The sequence below is a fragment of the Elephantulus edwardii genome, unplaced genomic scaffold (assembly GCF_000299155.1).
Source record: "Elephantulus edwardii isolate Elephantulus edwardi_28Jun2011 unplaced genomic scaffold, EleEdw1.0 scaffold00305, whole genome shotgun sequence".
In the NCBI taxonomy this organism is placed as follows: Eukaryota; Metazoa; Chordata; class Mammalia; order Macroscelidea; family Macroscelididae; genus Elephantulus; species Elephantulus edwardii.
In genome coordinates this window covers 93,104-105,799 of record NW_006400055.1, presented here as the reverse complement: position 1 = coordinate 105,799, position 12,696 = coordinate 93,104, and the positions used below count along the sequence as shown (strand labels likewise).

At 47.4% G+C, this 12,696-nt stretch overlaps 1 protein-coding gene and 1 pseudogene across 1 annotated transcript in view; one reads left to right on the top strand and one right to left on the bottom strand.

Annotated features, from left to right (window-relative positions):
- The window catches only part of CDHR1 (cadherin-related family member 1), a 39,462-nt gene that overhangs the window by 9,395 nt on the left and 17,371 nt on the right, over positions 1 to 12,696 (bottom strand). The window contains exons 6-12 of the mRNA XM_006901023.1: positions 10,767 to 10,853; positions 9,343 to 9,459; positions 8,293 to 8,436; positions 7,094 to 7,172; positions 5,190 to 5,290; positions 3,066 to 3,269; positions 2,431 to 2,583 (exon numbers count right to left, since the gene is read on the bottom strand). Coding sequence (XP_006901085.1) covers positions 2,431 to 2,583; positions 3,066 to 3,269; positions 5,190 to 5,290; positions 7,094 to 7,172; positions 8,293 to 8,436; positions 9,343 to 9,459; positions 10,767 to 10,853 — 885 coding nt within the window. The remainder of the gene's footprint in view (positions 1 to 2,430; positions 2,584 to 3,065; positions 3,270 to 5,189; positions 5,291 to 7,093; positions 7,173 to 8,292; positions 8,437 to 9,342; positions 9,460 to 10,766; positions 10,854 to 12,696) is intronic.
- On the top strand, positions 11,397 to 12,358 carry LOC102863073 (annotated as a pseudogene).

Here is a 12,696-nt window from a genome sequence, read left to right as displayed (position 1 = left end):
CAACAATTTTATCTTGCTTGGATCCACAATCAATGCCTTTGGTACCAACAATCAAAAAATCAAAAGAACATGACATTGGGAATATCTGCTGCCAAGGACCTCTCAAAGATTTAAGAAGTAATAATGTCCTTTTGTGCCTGAGATATTTCACTCAGCATAATGTCCTCCAGGGTCACCCATTTTGAATATTTCATGAGTTCCTTGTTTTTCAATGCAGCATAGTATTCCATTGTGTGAATATACCACAGCTTGCTTCTCTATTCATTCATTTGTTAATGGGCACTTAAGATTGTTTCCAACTCTTTGCTATTGTGAACAAAGCCGTGATAAACATGGGTGTGCATATATCTGCTTGGGTGGCGGTTATGGTTTCTTTGAGGTATATTCCCAGTAGTGGAAATGCTGGGTCAAATGGTATTTCTATTTGCAACTTTTTGAGAAAGTGCCAAACTGCCTTCCATAGTGGTTGCACCATTTTACACTCCCACCAACAGTGAATAAGGGTTCCTATTTCTCGGTAACCTCGCCAGTCTTTGTTGTTTGCTGTTCTGCTAAATTTTGCTATTCTTACTGGGGTAAGATGATATCTCTCTTAGAGCTAGAGATTTTGAACATTTCTTCCTGTGGGAGACTGAGAAAGGTGGGATGATGAGAGAGAACTATTTAAAAGGGATATATGATTAGTATTATTGTCATGACAGGAATCCAGAACGAAGGTTGCATAGTGGAGTGGACTTGAAGGGAGGGATCGTATAACAATGAAAGAATTTTTCTTTTACTTTTCAAAGACAAGAGTAAATGGGGCAGGGGAGGTTGGGCAGAGAGAAAAGTGCAACAGTGAATGAATGGAAATCTAAAGTTCCTGTAACCTTTCACTAAAATTGTTGTTGTTGTTGTTATTTGCTGTCGAGTCGTTTGTGACTCATAGTGACCCTATGTACAACAGCCCTGAACCCTGCTCTATCCTGTGCCAATCTCATTGCCTCTGACACACCCATCCCGATTACCCCAGTCACTGAATCAATCCACCTCATAGAGGGTCAGAGGGTCTTCCCCTCCTGTGCTGTCCCTCCACTCTACCCAGCATGATGTCCCTCTCTAAAGACCTGTCTCTCCTTACAACATGTCCAAAGTATGTCAGACGAAGCCCCAGAATCCTTGCCTCCAAGGAGCAGCCTGGTTTAACCCTCTCTAGGATGAATCTGTTTGTTTTCTTGGCGGTCCATGGTACATTCAATAAATACTCTTCTCTAGCACCACAGCTCAAAGGCAAAGGCATTAAAATTAGTAAAAATAAAAAAGAAGTAATAATGTCAGCTCCAACACTAATGAATTATAATTATATCTGAATAAAGTCATGGTCTTTTCAATTACTTGTTATACATCTGAAAGTTGGACAGTGACTAAGGATGACAGGAGACACCTTTGAGCTGTGGTATTGGAGAAGAATAGTGAATATCCCATAGACTGCCAAAAGAACTAACCAACATGTCTTGGAGAGAGTGAAAATGGAATGCTCCTTGGAGGCAAAGATAGTGACACTTCATCTCATGTATCTTGGGCATGGTGTCAGGACTGACCAGTCTTTAGAAAAGAACATCATGCTTGGAAAAGTAGAGGCTCAGAGAAAGAGAGGAAGACCTTCAATGAGATGGATTGACCCAATGACTATAACAATGGGCTCAAGAGTTTCAGAGAAAATAAAGATGATTTCAGATAGGCAGGGTTCAGATTCATTATTCATAGGGTCATTATGAGTCATAGTCAACTTGATGGCGCCTAATAATAACAACAAATACATTAGAAGTGCTAGGGGCACAGTGGAGTGCTCAGATGCTAACTGAAGAGTCAGCAGTTCAAACCTACCAACAATTTCCAGGGATAAAGATGTAACAGTTTGTTTCTTTAAAAATTAGTCTTGAAGACCCTATGGGGCAGCTCTGCTCCATCTTCCTATTTAAAAGTTGGAACAGATTCTACAGCAATGGAATCAGTTTTGGGTTTGTTTGTTTTTATTGCATTATTTATATATTCACAAATATTTATAACTTTCAATAATCATATACAATAAGAAATATTTTCTCTTTTCTGCTAAGGTTTTCATTGGAATAGATGACAAATCTCATTAAGGCAAATGAGAAAACATTCATCATGATAAGCACATCTCTTAACCTGGGGACATGGTAAATGATATCAATAGCTTTTCTCTGAATCCCTTTTGTGTTCCTGAGAACAGTGGTAGAAGCTGAAGGTATCAGTGAGGTTCTTTCTAATCTTCTTCTCTCCCCTCTCCACCCTGCTCCCCAAATTGGTCTCAGCAGGAGAGATGAGGGTAAGAGTGGAACCATCAGGAGCACAAGTATTGGAAGGCACTTCAAGAATATTTCAGACACGTGGCCCCACCTATCTAGTTCCTGAACCCCCACCTACCTTGAAGGCTAGCACTTTGGACATTTCAAAATCAATGGCAGCAGAATTCTCCACAATGATTGTGACTTGGGCTTCATTCAGGACCGTTTGAGGGACAACTCGGAAGATGTCCCCAGGTCCAACCATCTGTAAGTTAAATTTGGCATTGGCTCCCTGGGCAATCATAGTTGGAGGAAGAAACAAGAAAGATAAAGAAGAATATAAATTCACTACTTTTGTTAACACTGGATCCTTCATACAACCCTAACCCTGAGAAACTAAAGATTTCCTATAGGTGAGGAGGTCATGACTTCTGACCAGTTTTGAGGGTATATCAAGGTTATCAATCTCCAGCCAGTTAAAATAATTAAGAAAACAAACACATAAGGCTGGGAAGCATGGCTTGTCAAAGAGGTGATGGGACACACAAGCTTCTAATCTGTGGGCCAGAAGAAGGGATGTGCTTATTTGACTGACTTTCCATTTCTAATTGATGCTAAGTTAAGCAAGAGTCTGATTAATGTCCTTCCAGCTCTCTCTCTTGGCTTTACCCTCTTGCTACCTTCATTGCTCTGACCAGCCTGGCCCTACACACACACACACACACACACACGAAGACTGACACACTTTGGGCCCCAACAGGGTAGCACACACACCTGGTCTGAATCATTGACTGTGATCTTAAGTCCCCGAAGGATCTCACCCTGGGGTGGATGCTCATACAAGAACAGCTCAAACTTGTTCTGTGGTCCATTTTCTCCATAGAATGTTGGGAGATGGTTGTTGAGGTCCACAATCCTGATGGTAACGGAGACCATGGTGTAGGCAGCTGAGTGCCCTGCTGAGCTGACTTCAGTTGCCTGGGTGGAGACAGGGCCCATGACTAGCTGGAAGACTAAGATGCCTCCTGAGTCCTCTTTTCTGGTGTTGGTGCTTTTGTGCTTTGTGCAGTTCTCTCTCTTTACTTTTGTCTTGAAGGTCCACTTTTCCCTCGTTCGCAAGTATGCTCAGATCTTAACTACTCTTAAAAAACCAAACCAAAACCAGACTGTCCCTGGGCTCTAGTTCCCCACAGCACTCTGCCATCGAGGAGCCTACAGCTGTATTTCTGCTGTGTCCCACTTCAATTTCACCCACATCCCTGATTCAATATAGAACATGCTACAGTGACCTTCACCTGCTCTTTCATAGCCACCAACTTTCTCCTCCTTAAGAGTAGGGACAGTTTGGCTCTACTATTTTTAGGTCCTCTTTTATCTTTCATCTCTTTTATTGTTCCTCTTTTCTCTTGAGCTCTGATCCCCTTACTTCCCTAACTATGTATTAGGCCAATTGTTCCTCAGTCTTTGCAGCCATCATCCAGTTGACCTCAACCTCTCCTCAGGCTTTTATACCTCTCCATATGTTGATGCAAGTATCTCCCCCAAGTCTCCAATTTTTATGTTGAAATTTGCATGTTTCAACTGGTGTGGCCAAAGGCATCACTTATTCCTTTTCTCTGTTCCTTGTAGAAAGTCTCAGACTTTCTTTATCTCCTCTTACCTCTCACTACCAATTAGATGCATGATCTCTGAAATTGAGCTTCTAAATAATTTTAAATTTATCTATTTCTCCCATTCCACCTCTCTTCTCCCTTTTGTTGTTGTTAGGTACCTTCAAGTTGACTACAACTCACAGTGACCCTATGAACAACAGATCTGAACCTTGTCCTATTCTTGTGTCATCCTCATCAATATGCACAAGCCTATTGTTACAGTTACTGGGTCAATTCATCTTATTGAGGGTGTTCCTCTCTTTATCTGAACATCCACCTTCCCTAGCATGATGTCTTTGTCCAGGGATATCATGCTCCCTGTCTCCAGTCAGTTCCCTCCACATCCTAGTCTGGATTATCAGCTCTCCAATGCCACATTGGGAGTATAACCAAATTAGTTTGGAGCTTGTACAATTGTATAATTCTGGCTTACCTCAGACTCACCAAATCACTATTTCCCAGAGTGGACCTTGGAATTATCATTTGTCAGATTCTTCAACTCTAGGAACTCCACTGGCCTGGTCAGCTTCCAGAATGAATTTTCTATCATGTGAATTCTAATCCTGTTCAAAACTTTTCATTGTTTCTTTATTGATCCAGGGTAAGGCTAGTTACATAATTTGTACAGTCCAGTGTGTCATGAAGATGACAATCCTCTCATTAGAACTTTCTGATGTCAAGATCACAAGAGAAGAGTAGTAAGTCCAGCATGGCACCTTTCTTATAGTGGTGGCATGTTCACAGAGCCAGCCTTACCCTGATAATAGATCAGAGTGCTCTTTCAGGGACCCAGCCTGGGAGCCACCTTTTTTTCCTTCAGCATGAGACCATGGATGGAGCCAGGTCCATATTGGCTCCAGATCCTCCAGCTAAACCATTTAGGCTTTCAGAGCTAAGAAGATCTCCACTCTTCCTTCCTCTCCTTTCACTAGCTCTTCCTGAGTGCTCCTGCCCATTCTCAAGACACTGCTCCAGTCCCACCTTGCCTGTCTTTTCACAAATGTCTGGTTGTAGAAGCTTGTCTTTTCTTCTCTGCATCCATAAGACACATGATATAGGTGTTCCTTGAGCAACTGCTAGCCCCTTCCAGACTGTGAGTACCTCTGTAGGGCCAGGCAGGGCTCCCTGGATCTGAGAGATACAAACACTGGTGGAGGTGATAATTGGCCATGAGAGTATCAGGAGGAGGAAGACTGCAGGATGGGGGACAGGATAGGCAGGGAGGGGCAAGCCCGAGGGAGGGTACCTGAACTTGGAGCTCATACACTTCTCTTCGGAGCTGAGCAGGGCTCTGCATGATTGATATGACTCCAGATGTCTCATTAATTTCAAAGGCTCCATCACTCCCTGTAAGACCAGAAATGCACTCCACAGTTCTGTACAGGTTTGTAGGCAGCTGTACAACACTGAAAGCCAGCGTTCTCCGTGCTTTATCTGTCTACATTTTGCCAATGATAAAATAGGAAGAAAAGGGCACAGCAGAAAAAAGAAAGTCAGAGAAGGACAGAAAAGGGAGGAGAAGGGCAGAGAAGATCAGAGAAGGGCAGAGAAGTTAAGTCATAGAGTAAGTACAGAGTTGAGCTTTGAACACTGTTTCTCAGTTTCCACACTGCTTCCCTTTTCTTTTGGGTGCTGCTTTGTGTGAAAAAGAAATGGGAGAGGGGGAAAGAGAGGAGGGAAGAGAAAAAAGAGAGAAGAGAGGAGAGAGAGTGTGAGAGACAGAAGAGAAAAAAGGAAAGAGGGAGGAGCAAGAGAAGAGGAGAGGGGGAGAAAAAGGGAGAGAGGGGAGATAAAGGAAGAGAGGAGGAGAGGGGAGAAAAAGGTAGAAAGAAGGATGAAAGGAAGAAGGCCTGGAGAGGAAGAGGAAAGGGGAGGGAAAGAAAAGAGGAAAGAATGAGTAGAAAGAAACTGTAGAGGAGAGGAGAGGAAGAGAGTGGGGATCAGACAAAGTAATGAGGAACATGACTTTTAAGTGTGTACAGTTTTGTAATGAGGTGGGAGGGGAGTCTTTCAGAGTTTGTGTCCCCAGAGAAGGAGTCATGTATGGCATGGAGCTGTTCCTGTGTGAGCTGTGGAGGGTGAGTGTGCACCAGGCAGGCCCAGGGCACAGTGTGAGTCCACGGTGGTTCTGGGTGAAGTGTACCAATGAACGACTGGCCAAACCCACTCTCATCCAGTTGGTTCTAACTCTGAGTGACCCTCCATTGGGCTTCAAAGACTGTAAATCTTTGTTGGAAGACACTATCAGTCTTCTTCAAAGTAGTGAATTGAACTGTAGTAGTCTTATTAAGCACTATACCACAAGGGCTCTTTAGGATGAAGCAATAGACAGCGCATAGGGGTGATCTGACACCAGCCTTGTCCTGCTGTTGTTCTTAGGTGCCATCCAGTCACCTACACCTGCAACTCATAACAACCTTATGCACAATAGCTCTGAACCCTGTCCTATCTTGAGCCATTCTCACTGTCTCCAACACACCTAACCCCATAGGGACCAGCTAACCCAGGATAGGATGGGCCAGTCAGTTACTGCCTAGTTATGGAAAAGGAATAGATTTGAGAGCAAGAAAACCTGGGTTCAAATCTAGTGATGGGAACTTGGGATGCCCCTTTAGTGTCTCTAAGCCTCAGTTTTCTCATAAGTACCTAGAGCTTGTACGAGAGAGCTGCTGTATCAGCATTACATTTAATTCAGTTATCTGCTCTATGCCAAAACATTAAGAAACAGAACAAGCTCACACATACAAAATCAATTGGTCAACTGAATAAAAACCAAGCAATTTTGCATGTAAGGAACATTGCTGCCGCTGTCACCAGTGAACACAAGTCTGGGGAGAAGGAGGAGGTAAAGTGCCCCCACAACCCATGCAGCCCTAACTATTACTGAACACAGTGACTAGTAGGGGTGCTCCCACTAAAAGATGGACAGAGATGGGCAGCCTTCCAGTTCACTCTGGCCCAGGCAGCCCCTTGCTATCACAAGCACAGTGACTAGTGGGAGGCCCCACCCTAGAAGGCAGATGGCCTCCTGGAAGACTTGACCCACCTTCCTCAGAGCACCCACCACTTTTAGGAGTCCAGGGTACAGAGGGCCCTGACCTTCCCCATGGTTAGGCAAAGTAAGAACAGTAGCAGAGCCAACTGACTTACCGTTCATGAGGCTGTAGAGAACGCGGTTGGGTTTGCCTCGATCTCCATCCATGGCCACCACAGTCAGCACCTCTGAGTCCTGCTGAGCGGGAGACCCTGCTGAGGCTGGTGGTGGTGCACACCCCTTCCTAGCCTGCACTATTGCTGGACAGGGTGTGAGTGCTGGGATATCCCACTCACTCTTCTGGGGATCCCAGGGTAGAAGGGATTCCAGAGTAGAGGAGAGTCCAGAGGCAGACAGGCCTCCCAGGGTAAAGGCACAGAGAGGGCTCCAAAAGCAGAGGGGGTTCCAAAGCAGAAGGGCCTCCTGGGGCAGAGGGGACTCCTGGGTCAGACAGGCTCAAGAGCAGAGAGGCTGGAGCTCTTTGGGCTCTGGGCAGCTCCTTTCCCCATGTGGGCTGGGCATGTGGACTGTTCAGTGACCTTACCACCTCTTCTCCCCAACACCACACACCACACTCTTCTCTCTTGTCCTCTGTGTCTCCTTACTGGCTTTCAGTCTTCAACCCACCCCATAGGCCAAGGAAAGGTAGTGGAAAGGTGAGGTGAGCAGGGCAGACCACATAGAGCCTCAGGTAGAAAGCTCGGGAATTAGGGTTTGATCCAACAGGGCCTAGGGCACCCTATCAGGGCTATTTTTGGCCCCTGTCCACATTGCTGCCTGCCAGGAAACTTTCTCCTGCCCCTGCTCTCAGCTCTGGCATCACTGGCTAGGCTTTCAATGCCATGAAGGACCTGGATACTCCTGAGGTTAGACATGCTAGACCGTGGACACCAGGCCAAGGAGGGCATGTCTGAGTTTTGGGGAGACACAGAGTGGCTTGGAGACCAAAGCTGGAGCCAGAAGGGGAAGGGATTTGGGGGCCAGTGAGGGTGGAACCTCATCTGAGTTGCCAGCTTGGGAGGCACAAAGGGTGTTGTCTTCCTAAGACCACAGCCTCCCACTGCTTGAAGCAGCCATATCAAGCCCAGGATCCCCTTGTCTGCCCCAGCCCTCTCCTGGCATCACCCCACAAGATCTGCACTGGCTGCGTGCTGTGGCAGCATGAATGATTGACACATGTCGAACACTGCACCAACAGCAGATACAGGAGCCCATGTATCCTCCTTTATATTTGGAGCTTGAGCCTAGCCATCATGGCCCCAAAGACCCAGAAGTGTGAGGACAGAGGATGCTGGGCTGAGGTGCAGCCACCCACCGGAAGAGAGTCCTCATACACATAGCCATAGTAGGGTGTGCCCACGAAGATGGGGGCTGTGTCCTGGACGTCCTCCACGCTGACTGTGATGGTAGTGGTAGCTGAAAAGGAGATGTCAGCTCCCCGGAGCCTCCCTCCTCCATCCTAGGAGAGACAGAGGCCCAGGAATGGTGAAGGGCTGGGGTTCTGGAGTCCCTATCTAGCCCCAGCTGACACTCTCTCTGCTGAATGTGTTGTGTGTGATAAGAGGTAATCCTCATCTTGTAACTGATGTGCTGTCACTTCTGGTCAGTGCTTTTGGAAACAGTCTCATTTTCTTCAGAGAATTCATGTGCAGCCAGCAGCAGAGAAGGAGGGGAATCAAACCCCTAACACTCCCCAGTCCCCTACCCCCTAGTTCCTAGAAGTCTGTTATGGGGTCAAATATAGTGAAAATCCTCTAAGAGAAGGCGAGGCCCAAGGGATGATAATTGGAGCTCTGGTGGCTTAGTGGTAAGGAGTTCCACTTCCAACCAAAGGCATCAGGTTTAAATGCACCAGCTGCTCCTGAGGAGAAAAATAGGCAACTAATCCTCCCCAGTAATTAACTGCTTCTGAGAGAGAGTCAGCTATGAGTTGGTTCTGACCTGATGGTACATAACAACAGCAACAACTCTGGGGGAGTAAAGTCTTGTGAGCAGGGCAGCCACTAAACTTGAATCCTCCTAGGTGTTTTAGAAACACCATGAAGTTACAGAACTGTATTGAGCTGTCCTTTACAGAGGAGGAAAGAGCTTCAGGGAGAGACTGGTCATGTGGAATGGAGGAAATGAGGTGGACAATTCATTCTGGCAAGGGAGATGGCCATGCTGTGGACCAAGTCATGGGGACATAGGACACCAGGGTCTCCAGTCCAGCAGATCCCACAGAGATCCCCAGCAACTGCTTTGCACCCTGCACCATTCCTCCTGCTCTTCACAACACCTCAGCCCAACTAGACCTCCCTGTTTTCCTGTGCTCCAACCACTTTCCCCTACAAAGGCTGCTATCTACCTGCCTTTGCTCCATTACCTTGGCAACCACTGTGACAAGGTGGGTCTGGGCCTTCTCATAGTCCAATGTCGTTCCGGGCTGCAGGCGCAGCACTCCGCTCTGGCGGTCCATAGCAAACATAGTGGAGTGTGGGTTCTACAAAGGCAAGGGCAGGCTGGGCCTCTGCTTAGCCACAAGAGTCCTTTGAGCCTGTCCTCCAAGAGCCCGAAGAGCATGCTTTTCTGACTCTCTAGACCCCCTCTAAGGAGCTTTGGACATCCTTTGCCATGCCCTCCTTCAGGACCAGAAATATTCCCTTCTGGCAGGGCCTCATTGCTTCTCTCAGCTGAAACCCACACTGGGCTCAGCATTGGGCTAGCTTTTACCTGGAGTGCCCCAGCAGAAGGTGGGTGCTGAGCATTCTGGTGGAGAAGGAACCATCTGGACCTTCATATACACCTAGAAGAGCCTCTGGGTGTCAGAAGATCATGGTGAGGTGCGTTTGTGGGGGAGCATGGTGGGTGGGGCTGGAAGAGGCTCTCCCGTGACTATGCTGATGCTCTGTGCTTCTCTAACCTCACAACAGGCTCATCTGTGATTTTGCTCTTGCACAGGAGGAATGAAACATCATGTCGAGGATGACAGGAGTGGCAGATAATAGCATCGCCCAGAGTCATGGGTCCTGGGGTATTTCTCCAAAGCTTTTAGCAACTAAGAGCTACTGCTTTGAGAGCTATGAGCACAAGGACGCAAGTGTGAAACAAAGAGCAGATGCTACAGACGCAGCCTCCTGAGGAAGTGAGACTGGCTTTGGAGGGCTAGCAGAGCAGGAATGGGGCCTAGGATACCTGTGAGTTGGAACTCTGGCCTCTTTGGAGAGTTGATTCCTCAGCTCTTTCCCCTGCCAAGATTTGTCTACACTGTTCTTGTTGCTATTATGTGCTGTCAGTTGACCATGACTCATAGCAACCCTATGAACAATTGATCTGAATCCTGTCTTATCCTGTGTCATCATCATCATTATCATCTCTGAGACCCTTGAGCCCGTTGCTATAGTCACTGTGTCAATCCATCAGTCCATCTCATTGAAAGTCTTCCTGTCTTATGATGCTCCACTTTCCAAGCATGATGCCTTTTTTCTAAGAACTGACCCTCACTGAATGCAAATTGGTGGACCTTCTCCTGGGGAAAGGTTAAGTGGTTCAGAAGATCTAAACAGAAGTAAGGAGCAGGCCACCTGCCAGGCATCCCAGATGGGCCAGTCAAGGGGACAAAGCTACTGCCCAAAGCCCCAGGAATGTGCCCATCTATCTGCCTACTCTTATGCTGTGAGACTCCAGTGATCACACATGAGATTTTAGGGTAGCAGCAGAAGTGCTGACCCGAGTATCTTAGTGAAGGTGGAGAGTGCCTGGTGTTTCCTCTAGTCTGAAGCCTCTGGTTTCCTGTGTGCTCCACCTTACCTGCAGGAAGTAGGTGACACTCCCTCCAGAGCCTGTGTCTTTGTCCACCGCACGGACCTTAAAGATGCTGTTCCCAGCAGGTGTGTCCTAAGGAGTCAAGGCTATAGGAGGTCAGTCAGGGACAACAGCAAGAAGGGAAGGAGCTGCTAGGAGCCCAAGAGGTGTGGGCTCAGTGAGGTTTGGGGTTAATGGAAATGTAAAATAGTGTTGCAATTTGGGAGCTTCCAGGGCTGGAGTGTGTGCAACAGAAAGCCCAAGACTGCAAACAAGGAGTTTAAAACAGGACACAACTTACAAAGGAGGAAATGGTGAACAAAATGGGAATGGTCTTGTCATGAGACATCATCGACACACATATATGGCATTATCTTGCAGCCTTAGCAAATATTTAGACTCTGGGGAGGGACCTGGAGAGATAGCAAATAGGAACTGCTCTGGAAGACATTGGACAGTTCTGTCCATAGAATCACTCACAGTTTGTCACTTTGACATTTAATATCTTGGTCTGAATCTTAAGGAAATAATGCTAATTAGAAAAAGATGGCGGAGGATGACGCGGCCCATGGGCGACAAGGCTCGGATTCCATGAGGGGGCCCATTCAGCAGCCGCTGCTGCTTCCTCAACAGAAAATGGGTGAGCTGCCTTTAAACATCAACATCCAGGAGCCTTGATGGGACCAAAGTACTTTCATGGGCAGAGCCCGGCACTTCTTCACTGTCACTGACCCCCGGAACCTGCTGCTGTCCGGAGCACAGCTGGAAGCTTCCCGGAACATTGTGCAGAACTACAGGGCTGGTGTGGTGGTTCCAGAGCTCACTGAAGACCAGCTATGGAGGGCCAAATACGTGTATGACTCTGCCTTCCACCCGGACACTGGGGAGAAGGTGGTCCTGATTGGCCGCATGTCAGCCCAGGTGCCCATGAACATGATGATCACTGGCTGCATGCTCACCTTCTACAGGAAGACCCCAACAGTAATGTTCTGGCAATGGGTGAACCAGTCCTTCAATGCCATCGTCAACTACTCCAACCGCAGTGGTGACGCTCCCATCACAGTTGGGCAGTTGGGAACAGCTTATGTGAGCGCCACTACCAGAGCTGTGGCCACAGCGCTGGGTCTCAAATCTCTCACCAAGCACCTGCCCACTCTGGTTGGCAGATTTGTCCCCTTTGCAGTGGCAGCTGCCAACTGCATTAACATCCCCGATGAGGCAGAGGGAGCTGCAAGTGGACATTCCAGTGACCGATGAGGCAGGTCAGAGACTTGGCCACTCAGTGACCGCGGCCAAACAGGGAATCTTCCAGGTGGTGATATACCAGAATCGGCATGGCCATTCCTGCCATGGCCATTCCCCCTGTGATCATGAACAGTCTGGAGAAAAAAGACTTTCTGAAGAGCCGTCCTTGGCTGGAGGCACCACTGCAGGTGGGATTGGTGGGCTTCTGCCTTGTATTCGCTACCCTCTTGTGCTGTGCTCTGTTCCCCCAGAGGAGCTCCATCCATGTGAGCAGGCTGGAGCTGGACCTCAGAGCTCAGATCCATGAGCAAAATCCTAGCATCGAAGTGGTTTACTACAACAAGAGCCTTTGAGAGAGGGTCAGCCCTATCCCCCTTCTTCATCGCCTCGGAGTGCTCTTGAGTGGAGCCCTGTCATTCCTTCCACTTTCTTGTTTGCCTGCCACTGGGCAGAGGACTGTGAGGGGCCCTGAGACCAGCAATATATTAGGCTAGGGGACATGCCCTCATAGGCCTTTTCCTTTCCTCTCTGGTTCCAAAGAGCAGGGTCAGATAATTCTTTTTTTTTTTTTTTGCTAGAACATAATTCACTTTATTTGTTATAGAAAATCCACTAGGTGGTGGCCACAGCTGGAGCCTGAGTCCTCTGCACGGAGACTCTGGTGTGAGTCTTTACAAGATGATCTGTGAAT